This window comes from Hemicordylus capensis, chromosome 4 (assembly GCF_027244095.1).
Source record: "Hemicordylus capensis ecotype Gifberg chromosome 4, rHemCap1.1.pri, whole genome shotgun sequence".
NCBI lineage: Eukaryota > Metazoa > Chordata > Lepidosauria > Squamata > Cordylidae > Hemicordylus > Hemicordylus capensis.
Genome location: NC_069660.1, coordinates 252939991 through 252960797, shown reverse-complemented (window position 1 = coordinate 252960797; position 20807 = coordinate 252939991). Strand labels below are relative to the sequence as shown.

The window sequence follows — 20807 nt, the reverse complement described above, 5'->3', positions numbered from 1 at the left end:
TAAAGTTATGAAAAGCCTTTGAAACTGATCATAGATTCAAGCTCCCCCCCACTTTTTAACTAAGACACAGTAAAACTCTCGATGGGCCATGTGAGCCCATCCCTCAAGATCGCAGCCATCCACAAAAGAAATGAGACATGGAATGTCCTTTCTATGGATGTGCAAAGCAAGTTTGTGAAGCACTATGTGCAGATACTGTGTGCAGGTATGTGGATGTAGTCCATATACTACAGATAAATGTGGTATTTGTAGTACATAAAAAAAAGCAGTCTCCATCCAAAAGAATAGGGAAACCCTCCTCAGTGTCCCACCACCAGCAGAAACTCAGTTACTGAGTTTCATGGGCTTTTTCCATGCGAGCACCCAGTCTTAATAGTCTGAGGAAGTCTGATTTTAGTTATGACTAACTTCCTTGGGATACAGTTCTGTTTGCTTTTATTTATGTTTTCGTTGTATTTTTTCCTAATTGTTGTCAACCACCTTGCAGATCCCATGTGTGGGACAAAGTGTGAAGTATAAATATTTTAATAAATTTGTGGTGGTGTTCCAGAGCAGAACAATGAATGCAGAATATCTGCTGAAATGAAATGTTGATTAGTATGTAAATGCTATCCTTTTATGTATGTATTTTAGGATTACATATGTGTATAACATGCTATTATGTTAATAGTGAAGCTCAGATCATTTATTTAGAAAAATGGACCAGAAATGTACAGCATTGCTGCACATATTTCTCTCTTTAATTTCTAAAGACATCCAGCCCTTAAAGCAAAAAACAACTACTGTTCTGGCAGAAGTCATAGAGTTAGTTACAAGACTAGAAAAGGAACGTAAAGAGGCTGAAGAAGCACTGGAGTTTGAGAAACGCCGTAGGAAAAAACTATACCTAAATGCTGACTATCTGTCACTCTGGAGGATGCAACAGCTTCCCTTAGCTGTCCAAAAAGGTATGCGTTTTAACAGTATAAAGGGAAGATAATTAACTTGTGAATTGATGAGTCACATTTGATCTTCCAAAAATAGTAATGATTTACTGTTCAGTAATACCAGGCAGTATCCAGACTAAGTTAGTCATGGCTAAATCCCATGGGACTCAAGTGACAGTGTTTGTACAATTGTCATTGGACAGTGTCAACTTCAATGTGCCATCTACACCCCGCTCCCACCCACAAGGCAGTGGGATACTACTCAGTTTATGTTCTAGGAATTTTTTCAAGTGTTTAGACTATTTGGTGTCTAATAAGCTTTCCTCATAATGAATCCCTATGAAGATTCATTGCACACCAAAGAGTCAAAACACCTCAAAAATTCCAAAAATATAAACTGAGTACCCAGTGGCTTGCGGGTTGGGGAGTAGTTGGCATATGGGATGCCACTAATTCCACACCCCCAACCGCGAAGCAGTGGGGTCAAAATGAACAGAAGAAATGAAGATGTGTAATGAAGACATGAAAGAATCTAAACACTTCAAAAATCCCTAAAAAATAAACTGAGTACTCCAGTGTGTGGGTGGGGGGTGTAGTTGACACATGGCAGCTGACAGTTGGCACTGTCCAATGAGTCAAATGAACAGATGAAATGAAGGCATATAATGAATTCTCATAGGGATTCATTATGAGGAAAAGTTATTAGACACCAAAGAATCTAAACACTTCAATATTCCTATAAAATGAATTGAGTACCCAACTGCCTTGCAGGTGGGGCTGGGTGTAGTTGGCACTTGGAAGTTGGCAGTTGGTACTATCCAGTGACAGTCAAAATGAACAGAAGAAATGAAGGTGTGCCAGGAATCCTCATAGGGATTCATTATGAGGAAAGGTTATTTTACACCAAAGAACCCAAACGCTTGAAAAATAGTGACCACACATTTTGCTCCCAAACTCCACTTCTACAAGGCTAGAGCTTAGCTTTTTTAAAAAAATGAAAGCTTGGGTATCCATGTTAGGGTTAGGATAGGGTGACTTCGAATCCCCATTATTTCCTATGGCAGAAATATACAAAATCAGCAAAAACAAAAAACTAAAATCATTCAAAATCAACCAAGTGCCCCACTGCCCTGAGATTTGGGTGGTAGGTAGCACCCTTGGGGACCTACCCACCACCCAAATTTGGTGCCTCTTGGGCCTTTATAAGTGGTCCAAATCAAATCCAAATGGAATCTGGGGTCATTCGGGGGGACAGATTTGGACACAAAACAAATCAGGGGTGATTTTATTCTGGCACAAATCAAATTTAAAAAAATTTGATGTGTGCACATCCCTACTGTATTTATTAATTCTTACATACTTCTTAATTTTTAATAATTAAATACTGGGACCTGTATTTAATAATTTTTTAAATGGTAGCTTCAGAAAGCAAAAGTACTATGGTTCTTTACTTAAGTCAAGGATTCTCAGACTTGGGTCCCCAGATGTTGCTGGACTATACCTCCCATAATCACCAATCCCTATAGCTTTTGGCATAAATCCTGGGCAAGGGGGAAATGATATTGTCCTTTCAGTTTATTAAACAAAAAAGCCATTCTCACGTACCACATCCAAGCAACGAAGGCTTGGGAAATTTATTATTACTATGAATTTTATTTGCATTTATTTTTGAACAAAAACACACTTATATGGACTATTGTCACGGTTTGGACTTGTGGGGCCATTGCTTATCAGCGAGCAAGCCAGGAGACTAGGAGGTTAATGTTTTTTGTCTCGGGTAGATTATTATTATGATTACGAGTTTGGATATACTACTTTTCATCAAAAACAGCTCTCAAAGGGTTTTTTTCATTGCAAATGGAATGAGAAGATATTCCATTTGGTTTTACCAAACGGTTTTACTGTTGTAGTTTTAAAATTATTTGTAACTGCTTTAATTGCTCAGTTTTAACTGTGGTTTTATTTTTCTGCAAAGTGCCACGAGACACTTATTTTTGGCAGTATAAAAATGTAATAAAATACGTTGAATTAATAAGAGTTCCTTGTCCCAAAGTGGCTTACAATCTTTAAAAAGCATACAAGGGAAACACTAGGCAGGGAACTGCTACTGGCAGGATGAACAGTCATAGTTGCTGTCCCTCTGCTAAATAAAAGAGAGCACCACTTTTAAAGGTGCTTCTTTGCCCACTTAGTAGGGTTAATATGACAAGCCTAGTGCTTATAAAGTGTATTAGAGAGGACAGGTCTCAGATTAGGATAACCTTCTGATGGGAAAGAAGCCCTGGAGATTTCTGCCATAAGCTCCTCTGTCGGCCAGCTCTTTGCAGCCTTATGTGAGGGCTTTGCTCATAGGAGTCCCCCAAGAGTAAAATCTCAGAGGCTGTTCACGCATCAAGCAAAACCAGGCTAAGGGATCCCAGCCTGGTTTTGCACGTACGTGTGAACTGCTGGGCTTGGGCCAATCCCGGCGGCTCCATGGCGGCAAACCCACCTAAGTAGCCACCCTATAAAATGAGGTTATGCTCCCTTAACCTCATTTTGTGGATCACGTGGCAGCCACAGCTGCCACACTGCGGGAGCCCGGGAAGGGGAGGAGGGATCCCCATGATTCACCGCACACTTGTAGGGTGCATTCTGGTAGTTCCGGGGGCCGGGATGACACATCTTGGCTCCTGACCCTCCCTGCTGCATGGCCACATGGGTAATCATCTGGGCGCACGGGGAGAGCGCCCAGCAACGCAAGCGGGATCATCTCCAAGGAAGGTAAGTATAACCTGCTTTCCCTGCAGCCCGCTTTTGAGCCCTTCTCACTGATCATGAGGAGAGGCTCTCTGAGTGGCATAACCTTTGGTGCAATTGGGAAAGTTACTGGATAACTCCAGTTCTCAAATGTGTCTTTAACTCCCAAGGTGATTCTCTGAATAGTGGCAAAGTCTGTCTTAGCTGTTTTGTGGCTGTCTTTGGGAGCTGCTGAGTTCTGTCTGTACCAAAACTCCTAGGTTCTTGCCTTTTTATATTTAGCTATTTCTGGATTTTAACTTGCTGGATGTGGTTTTAGCCTATCTTTCAATTGCTTGTCGACATCCCTCTGGGACTCAGCTGTTTCTTAATTTTGTCTGCAGGTGGTTGTTTTTTTCTTGGGAAGTTTGGGAAACTTGTGGGATTTTGATTCCTTCTCTACAGTGTTTCTTCAACCATCTGGCCTTTGCTTAGATCTGGGGAGCTCTCCCCACTTGTTCTGTCACCAGCAGTGACCCTTCACATCCATGCAGATAACTGTTAAATCATGTCAGCAAAAATTGCATAACCTAGAAATCTTTGTTTTGTTGTTTCATCTTAACATTCACAGGAACTTTAGTCCCGTATTTCTAGTGCTGGGTTGTGAAGCAAGCATGACATTTTAAGCTGCGGTATGGACACTCATCTTCAGACAAGGGACAAACACAGGGACTGTTATGTGCATAGAAGGATTATGTGAAAGTACAATTTATAGAAAACTGGACATTCATCCAACAGTGTTATCAATTTATATTGTATGCCCAATCTTGAAATGTGAGAGTACAATTTGATATACTATATATTTTTTGTCTACAGAATGGGAAAACTGTTCACAAGAGGTAATAGAATTACAACTGCATTTTGAATATAAAAATCAGCAACTACAGGATGCAGTAAACCAGCTCATGAAAATAGACATAGCTAATGCAAAGATTCAGGAGAATATAGACTACATGAAGAAATACAGCCCTCTGGTGGGAGAAAAGCTGAGCTATGAAGGTGGTTCTATGGGAAAAATACAAGATATATATAGCCAGGTAAACAGATTGAATATTTTCATTAAACCTTTTCCATTGGTTTGGTTTATTATCATTCTAAATTCCTGTGTATAGCTCTGTCCAACTATTTTTACATACATCTGAAGACATATAAAAGTGCAGCCCAATACACAAATGTTTCTCTTTTGAAGTAAGAAATCCAGCATGTGATTAATGATGGAATGCCAGGCAGAATTATGTTAAAAAAATTGACTCTATATTCTTTATAGAAGAGTAAATATTACTCTATAAACCAACAAGTAATTTGGATATAAATAGGTATATCACCATTTTCTTTAAAAACAAAGAGAAAATGTTACCAAATCACTATTGCTATATCCTGATATAGGAGGCAGTGTTGTGTAGTGGTTAGAGTGTTGCACTAGGTCCAGGGAGACCTGAGCTCAAATCCCCATTCAGCCATGAAACTCACTGGGTGACTCTGGGCCAGTCACGTATCTCTCAGCCTAGCCTGCTTCATTGAGTTGTGAAGATAAACATAACCATCTGGGCTTCTTGGAGGAAGAGTGGAGTATAAATGTAAACATAAAAAATGAAAATAATAAAAAATACAGTTAAATCCAAGTTTACTTTAAAAAATGCTTCCTACTTTGAAAGTACCCCCCCTTTTTTTTTTTGCTTGTTAAAGTCATTGGTTCTATCAGTGGTTTTTAAGGTCATTGGTTCTATCAAACAGCATGAAAGCTGTTACAAGTATTTCATTAACAATACCTAATATTAATTTCATTACTCAACTACACATTTAGAAGAAATAATTTAAGGCCCATATGCTACCTCTTATACCACAATAGCTGTACAAGAAGACGCTGCATTTAGACCAGTGAGTTCAGAGGTTTTGGAAGTGTCCTAGTAGTAAACTTTCTGTAACTGAGAATCGCCATGTGGGCCCTGCAATAGGTATACGGCAAGAAGTCATTGTCCCATTCCTTGATCTCTTACTCTTGTGGAATTAGTTGGTTTTGTCCTGAAGACATTTGGGTTGCGATCTGTTACTCAGTCAGGATAAATCCCATTTGAACTCAGTGGCGTTTACTTCAAAATAAATCTGCACAGGATCAGTCTGCAAGCTGGAAAATTAACAAGTGGGCATTCTAAGTGAATGGACAACAAGAAGACTTTATATATACATCATGACATAAAGAATACGTCTCTTATTGTGGTTGTTCATTTTATTGTTAGAGGAGACATGGTAAGATTGTTGAAATAATGGAATTATTTACATATTAATATATGACGTGTTTATATGGCCATTTATAACTTTGAGTCTTTTAATAGCTTATGTCACAATATATTTTGAGATGCCACATGCTTCTTTGTTGGTTTTGCTGCAACAACCTAATTCAGCTGTCCCTTGGAGTTCATTGAATAGCCCATGATTATCCACACCTCTTAATCCTTTTCCTTTATGACCGAAGCAAAGAACTCCAGCTGATTACCTCTGGAGAACAACAGGTTGCATAACTAAGTAGGTAGACTTTCCAAAGAATGTAATATTGCAGTCCTATGCACATTGTTTTGTACTGGGAGTATATCCCACTAAACTAATAGCTGACATCCAGATTAACATACTTAATAGTTCGAGAATTACTCTGAAGATTTACTGCATTTCAGTAGGAATTCCCCTCATAAATTTAGTTAAGATATCAGCCAGTTAAATTTACTTTTGAGAGAATTTATGGGATTTGGGTACAAGTTTCACTTTTATGCTTTTTAAAAACCCCAAAGAAAGAAATTCAAAAGAACAGAAAATACTTTTAAAAGATAACACTACGTCTTCTCCCCACAAGCCAAATAAATGAGAACAATCTTTGTGCTATCTTGAGCTTTTCATTGATAAAATAATTTTTATAATTTTTAAAGACAAAAGCTGGATATGACATTGTTCATGAGAAACTTGAGAAAGTGAGAGGTGAACATCAGGAAATGATAGAAGACTGTGAGAGAGAACGATTTTCTATGTCTCAGAAAATAATGGCAGCTGAGTCATTGTTGAACCATCTTATGTAAGTGCCTTTAAAAACACGTATATTATTGTTCATCAAATATTTCCTAGTGTTACTACAGGAATGATAAGCAGTTATAATTGTAAGTCTGATTCAGAAGCCTTCTTACCCCTGGATTTCTGGGCCGAAGTCCAGGGCCTCCACAGCCCCTGGGGCCCCCCAATTCCTTTTTAGTCTGTCCCAGGTGGTGTGGTCACCCAGCCGAGCATGATGATGCTTAATTTGCAGGGAAAGGGGGGCCTCCAAAGGCCTTCAGGTCCAGGCTCCAAAATTACCTAGGTGCACCTCTGGTCTGATTTGCAGGGCTGAATTAGTACAAGACTCTCTGAAGCATTTGCTGTTATGTCAGTGCCAATGTAGAAACTGAAGCTTGAATGAACAATTTTTACATTCTTTTAATTTAATCAGTAGGTATATCTAGGATATAGTAAAGTATTTCTTTATTATATATACAAGAGATCCTCCTTATTCAAAGGTTCTCCATCCATGGTTTCATGTATTTGCCAAAATGGGCCACGCTTGAGAAAAAGTGAAGATCAGTGATATACATAGTCGAAAGAGGACTGTTATTACATATTTTGACTTGTGGATCAGTTAATCTTCAGCACTATAAACAGTATGTCATTTGGGATATCTCCCTTATGGGGAATGAGCCTGATTTAGAGAGAGGCCATTGTTCTGAAATCACATTGATACCAATGGTACTTGTCATAACTAAGTCATCCTTTGACTTTAACAGAACTTGGTTGCAAGTAATTTTCTCTGGATTGGGGATAATCATCTCTGTGAAATGGGATTATACTATCTGTCGGTATTGTATCTATGCAGTTTTGCTGAAACCAATGATCACGTAATATTAATAATAGAAGGGAGGAACTAGTACTAAAAAAGTAATAGAAGGGAGGAACTAATACTTAAAATTATTTCACTGTGATGGAGTTTTACTAACTGACATCTATTGTTTGACCCCTGTATTTAGCTATAATGCTGGCAGACATTTTATGGTCTGAAGGTTTTTGAGAATTTCTAACACTGTGCTGTTTTTCTAGGACAGCTTTCTGGAACATATAATGCAAATAGTGTGTATTAATAGCTAACAAGCCTTCCACACTTCCTGTTGCTCTCTTTCTCTTTTCTCATCAGTATCCACCATGGTGTGGGGAACTGTAGTTAATAATAGTTTAATTCTACAGATTCAGGTCATTGACAAAGATGGTTCTTGACCAAGCTGGTTAATTTTTTTTATATAAATCATGCCACTCTGGGAAGAAACTGGGACCAACTTGAATCCTATGCACACTCATTAGAGAGTAAGCCTCTTTGAATTCATTGAGACTTACTTCTGAGTAATCATACTTAGGACTGCACTGCAATTTATTATTTATTACATTTGTATACCGCCCCAAACTTTAGTCTCTGGGCGGTTAACAATAGTATAAAACAAGTTAAAATATATACAAAAACTTAAAACAATTTAACGATTTAAAATCAACCACGAATTAAAACCTCAAAATTTTAAAGAACAGAAAAAGCTTGGGTGAAGAGGTAGGTTTTCAAATGCTTTCTAAAAATTGTCAGAGATGGGGAGGATCATATCTCAGTAGGGAGCGCATTCCACAGTCTCGGGGCAGCAACCAAGAAGGCCCTTCCCCGTGTGGCCACCAGCCGAGCTGGCAGCAACTGGAGAATTTGAAGCAATTTGAAGCTGGAACATAAAATAACAGTTTCAGTAACTCAATACTGGGAAAGGAATGAGATTAGATATCTCACTAGAATTAAAGGGTTCTGTTAGGCTCAATTGTTAGCTTCATGAGTAACTTTTCAGATGACTTTAAATACTTTTTGACTAATGAATGATTTTTCTCCTCTTAGGAATGAGTTAAAAGAAACTGACATCCTTTACACTGACCTCTGTATCAAGATAAAAGAAAAAGAGGCAGCAATATTACAAAATAGAAATCGTCTCAAAGAACTAGTCAAGCAAGACACAGAACTAAAGTCTGGTTTAAAATCTTGGAAAGATAAAGTGAGTTTTGAATATGTATATGTAGACAAATAAACCCTGTAAACTGAATACCACATTAAATCCATAACTTTTAAACTATTTAAAAGTTAGGCCTCCTGCAGTAGTACTAATAAATGCAAAGAATATGTCCCTGAGGGTCATGAAGCCTTCAGAGATGAATTCCTGGCAACAAGAAGGGCTTTTGCGGGGAGGCGATAGAAGCAAAACTCAAGTTCTCATTCCTTACTTGGTATACTGCACTGCAAGTCAAGCCCTGAGCACAGTTTACTGGCTCTTTGTGAAGGCAAGACTCTTCCTTCTCCCTCCTAAACATAAATAACCTGTGGGCCACTGAGAAACTAACCATACTGTTTTTGTATTTTATCTTCTTTTTTAGCCTACTTTCCAGTAGGCTTATGAGATCACCTGGCATTCTGTGTGTGTGTCCATGTGTCTCCCCCCCCCCGCATAAATGTTGCAATGCCTGGACCAATATGAACCAAATCAGGTACAGTTGTAGGGACACATAGGGACACTTCAATGTTTTAGGTTGTGATGATGTCATCCATCTCAATCCAAGATGGCAGATGTGTAAACTTTTGAGGGACAAGTGGGCTAACTTGTAAACTGCCTAACCAATTTGAATCAAATTTGCTACAGCTGTAGTGACACATAGGGATGCCCCAATGGTGTAGTTTGTGATGATGTCACCAACCCTAATTGAAGATGGTGGATGTGTGAACTTTTGAGGTGCAAGTGCACTAACTTGAGAATTGTCTAACTGATTTGAACCAAATTTGGTACAGTTGTAGTGAGTGACACACAGGGACACCTCAATGGTGTTGTCTGTAATGAAGTCATCCACCCCGATCCAAGATGGTGGACACATGAACATTTGAGGTGCAAGAGATCTAACTTGTGGACCACAATTTGAACCAAATTTAGTCCATTTGTAAAGACAGTGAAAGGAAAGTAGACATTAGTTCTTACTAGAAACACTTGTTCATACTATGGGATTATTTTCTTAGTAAATCTAAATAAACCTTATGATGTTATAAGTTTGTATGTTCCAGGTTTGTTGTAATGTTGCAAGTAAATATGAAATGAGTTATCAGTTATATTTTTATATTTTAGGTAGAACGTTTGACTAAGAAAATTATCACTCAGGATAATGAGAATAAAGATTTACTAAATGAATATTCTGAAACGCAGAAAAATATGATGAATTCAGTAAGTTTAAAAATTTATATAATAAACATTTTTTTCTTTGTGCTATAACATTTTCCTAATTTGTTCTATAAAACATAATGTTTCCCAGAAATCCAGTAGGAAATCTGATCTTCAGAAACTGAAAGATAAACTACAGGATCATCTTCAACAAATATCCGATTTGCAAAATGAAAACAAGTATCTTTATAATGAAAATGATGGATTTATTCAAAAATTCAGAGATAGGTAAATATAACTCTGTTTATAACTGATGAGTTTACAACCTGTTCCACAAATAAATTAAGCCAGACTACTTCATTTTTTGCCTGCCTCACTGAAGTCAACAGAAAGTGCAACTCAGTCCTATGCATATTTGTATAGAAACATCCCACTGGCTTTCGTGGGGTTTACTCCCTAGTAAATGTACATAGTATTACAGCCTATATCTGCTTAAACTCAAGTATTAGCTAAACTGATGTGTGGATACTCACTTACTGTAAGGCATTTTCTTGAAGAAAGTCTCTTTCAGCTTTATAGACAAGTAGAAAACTTTTTTAGTTCACAAAAATGTACAAATTTTCCTACACTGAAGGGATGGGACAGGGTGTTTATAACGGGCTGATATGTATAGAAGCAGTGAGCCACTTACCATATTTCTCAAATTTAACAAGGAATGAGCATTTCTCAAAATCAAGAAGAGTGAAGATATCAGTATGGATTACAAAGGGACTAAACTCGAAGGTGTCAGAGGATCTTTCATTGTAAATTTCACACAACCCTATCTATTTATTTAATTATCTTAGCTGGCATGCGTGTCCTGGATTTGGCGATGGAATTCTCGTGACACGTTGTGAGAGTTCCACCGCTGAAGGGCGAGAGTTGTGGGCAAGAAAAAATGGCAGCAGGTGGTATCGGCGGGCCGCAAAACACACTAAGGAGGTGGGTTCGGCTGGCCGCCAGGAGGCGGCAGGACAGCCTGGCCAAGTCAGGCTGTCCCAGGAAAAGACAAGGCAACGGCAGCACAGCCTGGCCTGGCCTCCGGGAGTGGGAGTGGGAGTGGGAGGCAGCGGTGGCAGGATGGCCGGAGGAGACACCGGTGAGAGGGTTGAGTGGCAAACAGGCAACAACGTGAAGCCTCAGGCTCCCGTTGGAGGCCGGGGTGGGAGGGAAATGGGCGGTTGGACTTTACCGCCCTGGAGGAGGTTCTCTATTTGCCACCCACTGAGGTAAGATGCACAGTGTGGGGGGGAGGAGAGGAACAGAAGGGGAGGGAGGACAAGAGAAAGGGGAGCAGGAGGGAGGGGGCAGGGGAGGGAGGGCAAGAGAGTGTGGGGTGGGAGGGGAGCAGGAGGGAGGGGGAGGAGGGCAGGGGCAAGAGAGAGGGGAGCAGGAGGGGGAGGGAGGGCAAGAAAGTGTGGGGCAGGAGGGAAGGAGAGGGATGGCAAAAGAGTGGAGGGGGAGTGAGGTCAAGAAAGTGTGGGGCAGGAGGGAGGGGAGGAGGCAGGAAGGAGGGGAAGGGAGGGCAAGAGAGTGGGGCAGGAAGGAGGGGGAGGGAGGGCAAGAGAGTGTGGGGCAGGATAGAGGGGAAGGGAGGGCAAGAGAGAGTGGGGCAAGAGGGAACAGCCAGCTCCAAAAGCGTACAGATGCTCTGTGCAGGTAGGCTAGTACAACATATTCAACTAAATTTTTTTAGGCTTCATTGATTTTTTTAAAAAAGAATATTTAAAACTTGTACTATGCTTGGGAGTTGTTAGTGGCCACAAATTGTGAGGCAAAAACAAAATGCTCAAAACCATAGGCAGTCCTCACTTGTCAAGAAATACCCAAAGCTTAAATTCGGTTCTTGAGTAAACGCACTGGCTGACCTCCTAACAAAGTGCTTGCAGAAGGATGGTGTACTAGCAAAAAGCTGTTGTGCTAGCACACGTTTGGGCAAACTTAGCCCTCCAGCTGTTGTTGAACTACAACTCCCTTCATCCCCAGCCAAAATTGATTGTTCAACAACCACTGGAGGACCAAGTTTTCCCACCCAGTACTAGCTATTTGCACTAATACCGAAGCTTGCATTTGATGAAGGAAAATTCCACTGCCCCCTTTCACCTAGTTATGCCACCTACATAAGTCCTAAAGGTTGCATGTTTCTGCACCCTGCTGTTACAAGGGCCCCTTTTCTTGGAAACAATACTCTGCCCCGCCTGAATAGAGATTGACAATTGTTGACCACAGCTTGCCCAGACTTACCAGGCATAAGCATAGCTAAAGCTGATTGGTGCATTATTGCTGGTTTCTGCCTTATAATTGGTTCACCTTATCTACCAATGGCTAAGGTTTATTCTGCTTGTATTAGTATGACTGGTGTATACCATGAAACGTCGGCCTCTTATACTCAGTCCTATACCCTGTATGTAAACAGTACAAAATACTCTTGCCAAAAGCCTGAGTGTGTGCTCTTGGAAGAGAGACACCTGCTATGCCGTGATCAATAAAGTTTGAACCTGATGGACAGTGAGGGCTTCTGCTCATTAAACATACCCAGAATTCCTCTATCACATTCCAGTCTAGTGTTGCACTTCTGCATGCATGCTTGTGCTTGCCCAACAGTTGTGCAACCTAAAACAAGTCTTATTTGTCTCCAAGGGAACTTTTGTGTAAGAGCGCTGTAGTTCAAGGGTGCAATTCTGCAAATCCTCATTTTTAGTGCAAATTCTTGTTTTTTAATGCAGCTATGGAATCTTCTTGTGCTAGTATAACTAAGTGCTATGTTAGTCAAGATGTCAGCCACTATCACCCCAATAGCATTAGTGAAAAGAGATTTTCACTATTAGTGATTTTCAAGGAGCCCCTGGTGGCGCAGTGGTAAAACTGCCGCCCTGTAACCAGAAGGTTACAAGTTAGATCCTGACCAGGGGCTCAAGGTTGACTCAGCCTTCCATCCTTCCGAGGTCGGTAAAATGAGTACCCAGAATGTTGGGGGCAATGTGCTAAAATCATTGTAAACCGCTTAGAGAGCTCCGGCTATAGAGCAGTATATAAATGTAAGTGCTATTGCTATTGCTATTGCTATTTGTTGTTGTTGTTGCTCCCAGACCGCTAGCCTGACTCTATCCCTTTCTCAAACTCAAATATAGAACTGCATTCTGCCTTCCCCCCTCTTTTTACATACTAATGCTTCATTAGGCTATAATTCACACATTGGCTTCGCTGCAGTACTTGAACTTGAGCTGCAATCCTATGTATATGTGCTTGGAAGAAAGCCCCATTAAAGTCAGTGAGTCTTAATTCTGAGCAAATGCTTGATTTCCCTTTCCCATACCCAGCAAGAGAGGCCTTTAATTATCTTACATAAGAAAAACCCAGAAGAGGCACGCGGCCCATCTAGTCCAGCATCTTGTTTCACAGTGGCCCACCAGATGCTTCTGGAGAGCCCACAGGTAAGAGGTATGTGCATGCCCTCTCTCCTGCTGTTGCTCCCCATCAACTCCTATTTCTTTCTGGCATCCTATAGCTTCTTAGAAACTTACTGAATGAGAGATTTATGATTGGATCTCTGCCTCTTTACATTTTAGCAAATAGCTGAATAGGCCCTCCAATTTGGATTGGGACAGACATTCTTCTGTATCTACCATTTTCTTGATGAAAAGTTCCATATCCCTTTATGCTACTTGCCTCTAGGGGAAACTTACATGCTGGTTGTGTAGTTAGGTCCTTACTTTCTTCTCTACTCTCTCCCCTCTTCTGGGCCCCTTTTCTGCCTCACCAGTTCTATGTTTCTTCCTTGCTCTTGCACCAGTCAACCAGTCAAATTTATCAAATGGTCACAGACCCATTATAAAATACAAAAAGGAGCAAGAACGTCAAACCACAGATTACAGGAAGCATACCAAAATGTTTAAAAGAAAAAATTTAAAATAATTAATTAATAGCTGTGTGTAAATTAAATAAAAGGTTGGTTCTCAGGAATTGCCAGCAAAATGTTATAGGCAAAACTCTCACTGGCACCTATGTTGTATAGCCTAACATAGGTGGCACCAAGCCACCTGTGCTGCTGCAAGCTCATAGCAAAGTGCTTTTGCGCAAGAGCACATATACTTCAATTAGTGAGTCCGCACTCCAAAAGCACTAGATAGACTGGAAATACATTGGTGACGGTTAGATCATTTCTGATCTAACTAGTGCCAGTGGCATGTGGGCACGCTACTCAAAGTATTTGTGCTCTTGTGCCAAAGCACAAGACTACCAGCACTTTGCTATGAGCCCACAGCAGTGTGGGTAGATTAGCACTGCACATCTTAGGCTGTGCAACATGTGAGACATTGATTTCAGTCCTCTGATGGTATGTGTGTGTGGAAGCAGATTGCTGGTACTTACAGCAATGTGCTAAATGTCAGTATATACTGAATTAAGCCCGTGGCTTACTGAAAGTGGTATACTGAATGTAGGCCACTGGCCTACATATGGCAGCCTCCATACACACCACCAGCAGATTGGTCAGCATGAGCAGCAGCTGTTATGCTGTTGGGCTGAACTTTCCATTTAGAACATGAGGCTGTATTGATAGACTGTCATGGAAAGCAGACGAAGGCGAGCATAAGTTTTAATAGATATAGAATCAAACTGTAGCTTTGAAAAGCAAAACGTCTGCTTCTAGGTCTCAAACTCATTCAGTGTGGAAGGAAATAAATAAGAGATGTGCTACTTATTTGGAAGCAATTTTTACTCCCCATAGGTAATCTTATTTGGTCTAGAATATGTTGATACAGTAGGACCTTGTTGTCTGCGGATCCAGCATCCACAGTTTCGTGTATATGTGGTTGGGTAACTGGCACCTGACCTTGGTTTATGTGAGAAAAAACCGGCAATTAAAAGGTTAAGTCCCTTGGTTGGGGGGTGACCAGAAATGACCTCCAAGGTAATTTCTGGCCCCCATTTTGAGCACCGGAGTAATTTTGTGGTTCATTTACATGCCCTTCCGAACCTAACCCCTTCAATCCCATTGACTTAATGCCTCTGTATTTGCGGTTTGGGTATCCGTAGCACTAGCTCTGAATGGAACCCTGGCGAATACAGAGGTCCTCCTGTACTCTGATGTGCTTGCAATCCTTCTAGTAGCATAAGTGTTCCTGCTCACTAACAGTGTTGAAGATAGCTCCACATTCAAAATATGTGGATGTACACTTCAAATGCTCTTTGACATAACCATTTGTAGGGAACTACAGGGGTTTCTTAGTCTACTATTCAGACGTGATACCAAAATAGCTGTATCTGTGCACAGCATTCAGATGCAGGAGTGGAAGGCCAACCCAGCCTGTCACTCATTGTATCTTCCCCACCACTCATGGATACAGCGGCATTTGCCTGAAGAGGTGAATGTCACTTCCATGATGGTGGATGCTTCCACGATCAGGAGCCTTGGGCGCCCAAAGCTCCTGATCATAAAAGCTCCCACCATCATGGAAGTGACATTCACCTCTTCAGTCAAATGCTACCTTATCAGATGCTACCTTATCCTCTATCTCTGGCAATTTTCAAAAAACACCTGAAAACCCATCTTTTCACCCAAGCTTTCTCAACTTCCTAAATTTTGGGGGTTTTAACATCTGGTTTATTTTAAAATTAAAAATCCGATTTTGCGATTTTAATCAATGTAATTGTTTAATTGTTTTAAAATGTTTTAAAATTGTTGTTATATTGTTTTTAATTTGTTTTAGCTCTTTACTGTTTTAGTGGTTTGTTTTAATTGTAAACTGCTCTGAGCCATTTTGGAAGGGCGGTATACAAATCAAATAAAGAAATAATAATATTAAAAATCTGTGAACAGCAGGGAGGACATGGTGGGTGATGGGCTGGGGTGAGACTTCTACTTCCTCAACTGACTGCTGTGTGCAAGTACAGCTCTTTTGGTATCATGTCTGAATAGGGCTAAATATACTGTTGATTTTGACTTTTGACTGTTGTGAAAATAACAATAATCTATAATTCTATTTTTCAATTTTTGCTGAATATAGTATTTTTAAATAAACATATGAATATATGGAAGTTATTTTGTAGACATACACACAGAGGTTTCTATTGTTACTACAGAAATGTTAAGCAGTTTTACTGTAATTCTGATTTGTAGGGCTGAACTAGTATAAGACTCCCTGAAGCAAATGCTGTTATCCCAATACAAATGCAGAAACTAAAGCCTGGGCAATTTTTACATTCTTTTAATTTAATCTATGTATATCTAAAATATAGTACATTATTTATTTATTATATATGCAAGATTGATTAATTGATTGATTTAGTGCCATCAAGTCGGTATCGTCTCTTAGCGACCACATAGATAGATTCTCTCCAGGATGATCTGTCTTCTGTTTGGCCTTTAAGATCTCTCAGTGGTGCATTCATTGCTGTTGTAATTGAGTCCATCCACCTTGCTGCTGGTCGTCCTCTTCTTCTCTTTCCTTCAACTTTCCCCAGCATTATGGACTTCTCAAGGGAGCTGGGTTTTCGCATAATGTGCCCAAATTATGATAGTTTGAGCCTGGTCATTTGTGCCTCAAGTGAAAATTCTGAATTGATTTGTTCTGTGATCCATTTGTTTGTTTTCCTGGCTGTCCATGGTATCCTCAAAAGTTTTCTCCAGCACCAAAGTTCAAAAGCGTAAATACTTTTTCTGTCTTGCTTCTTCAAAGTCCAGCTTTCGCATCCATAGAGTGTCATGGGAAAAACCATTGTCTGAATGATTCTAATCTTTGTAGGTGTAGATACTTCACAGCATCTAAATATCCTTTCCAAGGCCTTCATTCCAACCCTACCAAGCGCTAGTCTGTGGCGTATTTCTTGAGTGCTGGATCTTTGACTGTTGATGGTCGATCCTAAAAGGCAGAAGCTATGCACCACTTCAATGTCTTCTTTATAAATTCTGAGGCTGGTTGCTGTACCCGTTGTCATTAGTTTAGTCTTCTTTACATTTAGTTGTAGTCCCATTTTTTCACTGGGCTCCTTGACTTTCATTACTAGAGCTTGCAGATCACCCACATTCTCAGCTATCAGAGTGGTGTCAGCGTAGCGCAGGTTATTGATGTTTCTTCCTCCAATTTTAAAGCCACACTCATCTTCTTCCAATCCAGCTTCTCTCAGTATATGTTCAGCATATAAATTGAATAAAGAAAGAGAAAGTATACAGCCATGTCTTACTCCTTTGCCGATCTGGAACCAGTCTGTTTCACCATATATAGGTTTCTCACGAGAACAATAAGGTGTTCTGGGATGCCCATTTTCCTAAGGATATTCCACAACTTGACATGGTCCACACAGTCGAAAGTTTTCTGTAGTCAATAAAGCACATATTGACTTCTTTTTGGTATTCTTTGACTTTCTCAATTATCCAGTGTGCATCAGCAATGATGTCTCTTGTTCCTTGGCCTTTTCTGAAACCAGCGTGAACATCCAGCATTTCTCTTTCCACGTAGGACTCTAATCTACATTGCATGATCCTGAGCATTGTTTTGCTAGCATGTGAAATTAAGGATATTGTGCAATGGTTTGCGCAATCTGTTCAGTCTCCTTTCTTTGGTATGGGTATGTAGACTGACCTCTTCCAATCTGTTGGCCACTATTTTGTTCTCCAAATTTGCTGGCATAGTTTGGTTACAGCCTTGACTGATTCTTCTTCTGTTGCCTGCCATACAGGTGAAACTCGGAAAATTAGAACATCGTGCAAAAGTCCATTAATTTCAGTAATGCAAATTAAAAGGTGAAACTGATATATGAGACAGACGCATTACATGCAAAGCGAGATAAGTCAAGCCTTAATTTGTTATAATTGTGATGATCATGGCGTACAGCTCATGAAAACCCCAAATCCACAATCTCAGAAAATTAGAATATTACATGGAACCAAGAAGACAAGGATTGAAGAATAGAACAATATCTGACCTCTGAAAAGTATACAATGTACTGTGCTTGACTGGCCAGCAAACTCGCCTGACCTGACCCCATAGAGAATCTATGGGGCATTGCCAAGAGAAGGATGAGAGACATGAGACCAAACAATGCAGAATAGCTGAAGGCTGCTAATGAAGCATCCTGGTCTTCCATAACACCTCATCAGTGCCACAGGCTGATAGCATCCATGCCACGCTGCATTGAGGCAGTAATTGCTGCAAAAGGGGCCCAAACCAAGTACTGAATACATATGCATGCTTATACTTTTCAGAGGTCCACCTCTCTTCCACCTCCTTGCACCAATAATGTGCAATAATTTAATTCCTGTGTACTCCATCTGGTGATGTCAATGTGCATAGGCGCCGCTTGGGTTGTTTGAAGAATGTGTTAGCAATGAAAAGATTGTTGGCTTGGCAGAAACTAATAAGTTGTTCTGCTTCGTTTCTGATTCCTAGGCCATGTAGGCTCACTGTGTTTTACTCCTTACCTTTTCCAACTTTGGCATTCCAGTTTCTAACCACCAGCATCACATCTTGCTTGCATGTTCTGTCAATTTCAGACTGGACTTGAGCATAAAACTCATCGATTTCCTCTTCTTCTGCATCAGTTGTTGGGGCATAGACTTGAAGAACTGTCATGTTAAAGAGTGGTCCATGAAATCTAATTGATATTAATCCATCACTGACTGCATTCCAAGTACTGTCATTGTTATATCTTTCCTGACTATGAAAGCAACACCGTTCCTTCTTTGGTTGTCGTGTCCTGAGTAGTAAACGGTATGGTTTTCTGACTGAAAGTGTCCCATTCCAGTTCATTTTAATTCACTGATGCCCAAGATGTCAATTTGTAGTTGAATCATTTCATCTTTCACTGTGTCGAGCTTTCCCATATATATTCATGCTTCTTACGTTCCACATTTCATTGTGCTTCTTTCTTTGCAGCTTCGGATATTCTTTTCCCGCACGGCAACATCAGCTGCTAGGTGTCCAAAAGGCTATAGTCTAACCGCATCATAAACAACATCGGTACTCTGAGAGATCCTCAGCTCTTCCTCAGTAGCATGTTGAGTACCATACGACCTGAGGGGTCTATCATCCAGCACTACATTGACAATCATTCCATTTTGTCTATCCATGTGGATTTCTTGGTAAAATACAGGAGTGGCTTACCATTGCCTTCTCCTGCGCAGTATGAAATGATACATTTGTTGTCACTGAAGTGATCATGCGCCTCCAGCACCTTCCTATATCACTGCTGCCCAATATAGGTGCCTGCTTGCTTTAGCTGGGCAGCTGGGATGACCTTCACGCTTTGGGTGACCCTACTGGGAATATACCTCCCAGCATACTTTGCTCATCCCTCTCAGGAACACCCCCCTATGAGGCAGCATAGCAGGACTGGGGGGGGGGGGGTTAGATACAAGAGAACTTCCTTATTCAAAAGTTCTCTATCCATGACTTTATGTATCTGCAGTGGAATCCTAGACATGGTTTCTTTAATCATGGGGCAAAAATAGCCAGCTTTCTGAGCCTATTGATACAATCGCACTGTGGCGTCTTTTGAGATGCTCCCAGAACCCAGCTCCGTGGAGTGAGAGGGAAATGACACAGCATCTCAGACAATTAGAGCGGGGCTGGAAGAGAACCTAAGACAAAGCGATGAGATCAACCTATAGATCATTTATGAGGTCCTATGAGGTAGCAGTGAGGGATGTGAAAAAAGAGGTTTGGGGGGCTGCCATTGCATCCGCAAGCTCATGGCCAGCCAAGGTATTTGAGATAGTTCGATCTTTGACAAATTGTTCTGGTACAGATCATGAAGTTAGAGAATTGGGTATTGGCTGTGAGGTTTTAAAGGGCTTTTTTGCAGATAAAATCTTGCTGCTCCACCGGGACCTCCTCCTTGCTCTTGATGCAACCGAGGAACTGGAGGCTCCGTGAGAATTTTTGAGAATTTTAACCAACTTTCAGAGGCCGATGTTGAAAAAATTCTGACGGCTATGAGGCCTACCACATGTCCCCTTGATCCTTGACCCTCCTGGCTGGTGAAGGCCGCCCGGGAGGGGTTGCAGACCTCCCTTGGGAATATTATCAATCATTCCCTGGAGATGGGGATTTTCCCAGGAGAGCTGAAGGAAGCATTGGTTAGGCCACTTTTGAAGAAGCCATCGTTGGATGCCTCGGAGCTAGCTAACTACTGCCCGGTATCGAATTTGCCTTTTTTAGGTAAAGTGATAGAGTGAGCGGTAGCAGTACAACTTAAGACGTTTTTGGAGGATGCAGCGATTCTCGATCCCTTCCAGTCTGGGTTTTGGCATGGGCATGAGGTAGAAACAGTCCTTGTTGCCCTGGCTGATGATCTCCATCACCAGCTTGATAGGGGAGGGTTGGTACTGCTGTTGCTCTTAGATCTCACTCTCATTTGACACTGTGGACCATGATATTCTTGTCCACTGAGTAGCTGCTGCTGGGGTTTGAGGTGTGGCCTTGTTGTGGCTACAAGTTGTGGCTTGTTCCTTCCTACAAGACTGGGAATATAGGGTGGCAATAGGTGATGAGAGGTCTTCACGTCAGGTACTAACATGTGGTGTCCCCCAGGGGGCTATTCTCTCACCTTTGCTGTTCAATATTTATATGCAGACGCTAGCAAAGCTGGTGAGGAGTTTTGGGCTAGGGTGCCACCAATATGCGGATGACACCCAGCTTTTTCTGCTGATGGACTGCAGGGCTGAGGACACCATAGCCCAGCTGACCAGGTGTTTGGAGGCAGTCGCAGACCGGCTGAGGCAAAGTCATCTACGACTTAATCCAGATAAGACTGAAGTTCTGTGGCTGGGGCCGAAGAGGTCAGGAGAGAGTTTTCAATTACCGACCCTTGATAGTGCTTGTTTGATACC

At 40.9% G+C, this 20807-nt stretch overlaps 1 protein-coding gene across 8 annotated transcripts in view; it reads left to right on the top strand.

Moving 5' to 3' along the window:
* The window catches only part of CCDC178 (coiled-coil domain containing 178), a 281148-nt gene that overhangs the window by 43218 nt on the left and 217123 nt on the right, over positions 1-20807 (top strand). For all 8 annotated transcript variants that reach the window (XM_053249036.1, XM_053249040.1, XM_053249034.1 and 5 more), the window contains 6 exons: positions 753-947; positions 4521-4741; positions 6623-6765; positions 8638-8791; positions 9905-10000; positions 10089-10225. In XM_053249036.1, the coding sequence (XP_053105011.1) occupies positions 753-947; positions 4521-4741; positions 6623-6765; positions 8638-8791; positions 9905-10000; positions 10089-10225 (946 nt within the window). The remainder of the gene's footprint in view (positions 1-752; positions 948-4520; positions 4742-6622; positions 6766-8637; positions 8792-9904; positions 10001-10088; positions 10226-20807) is intronic.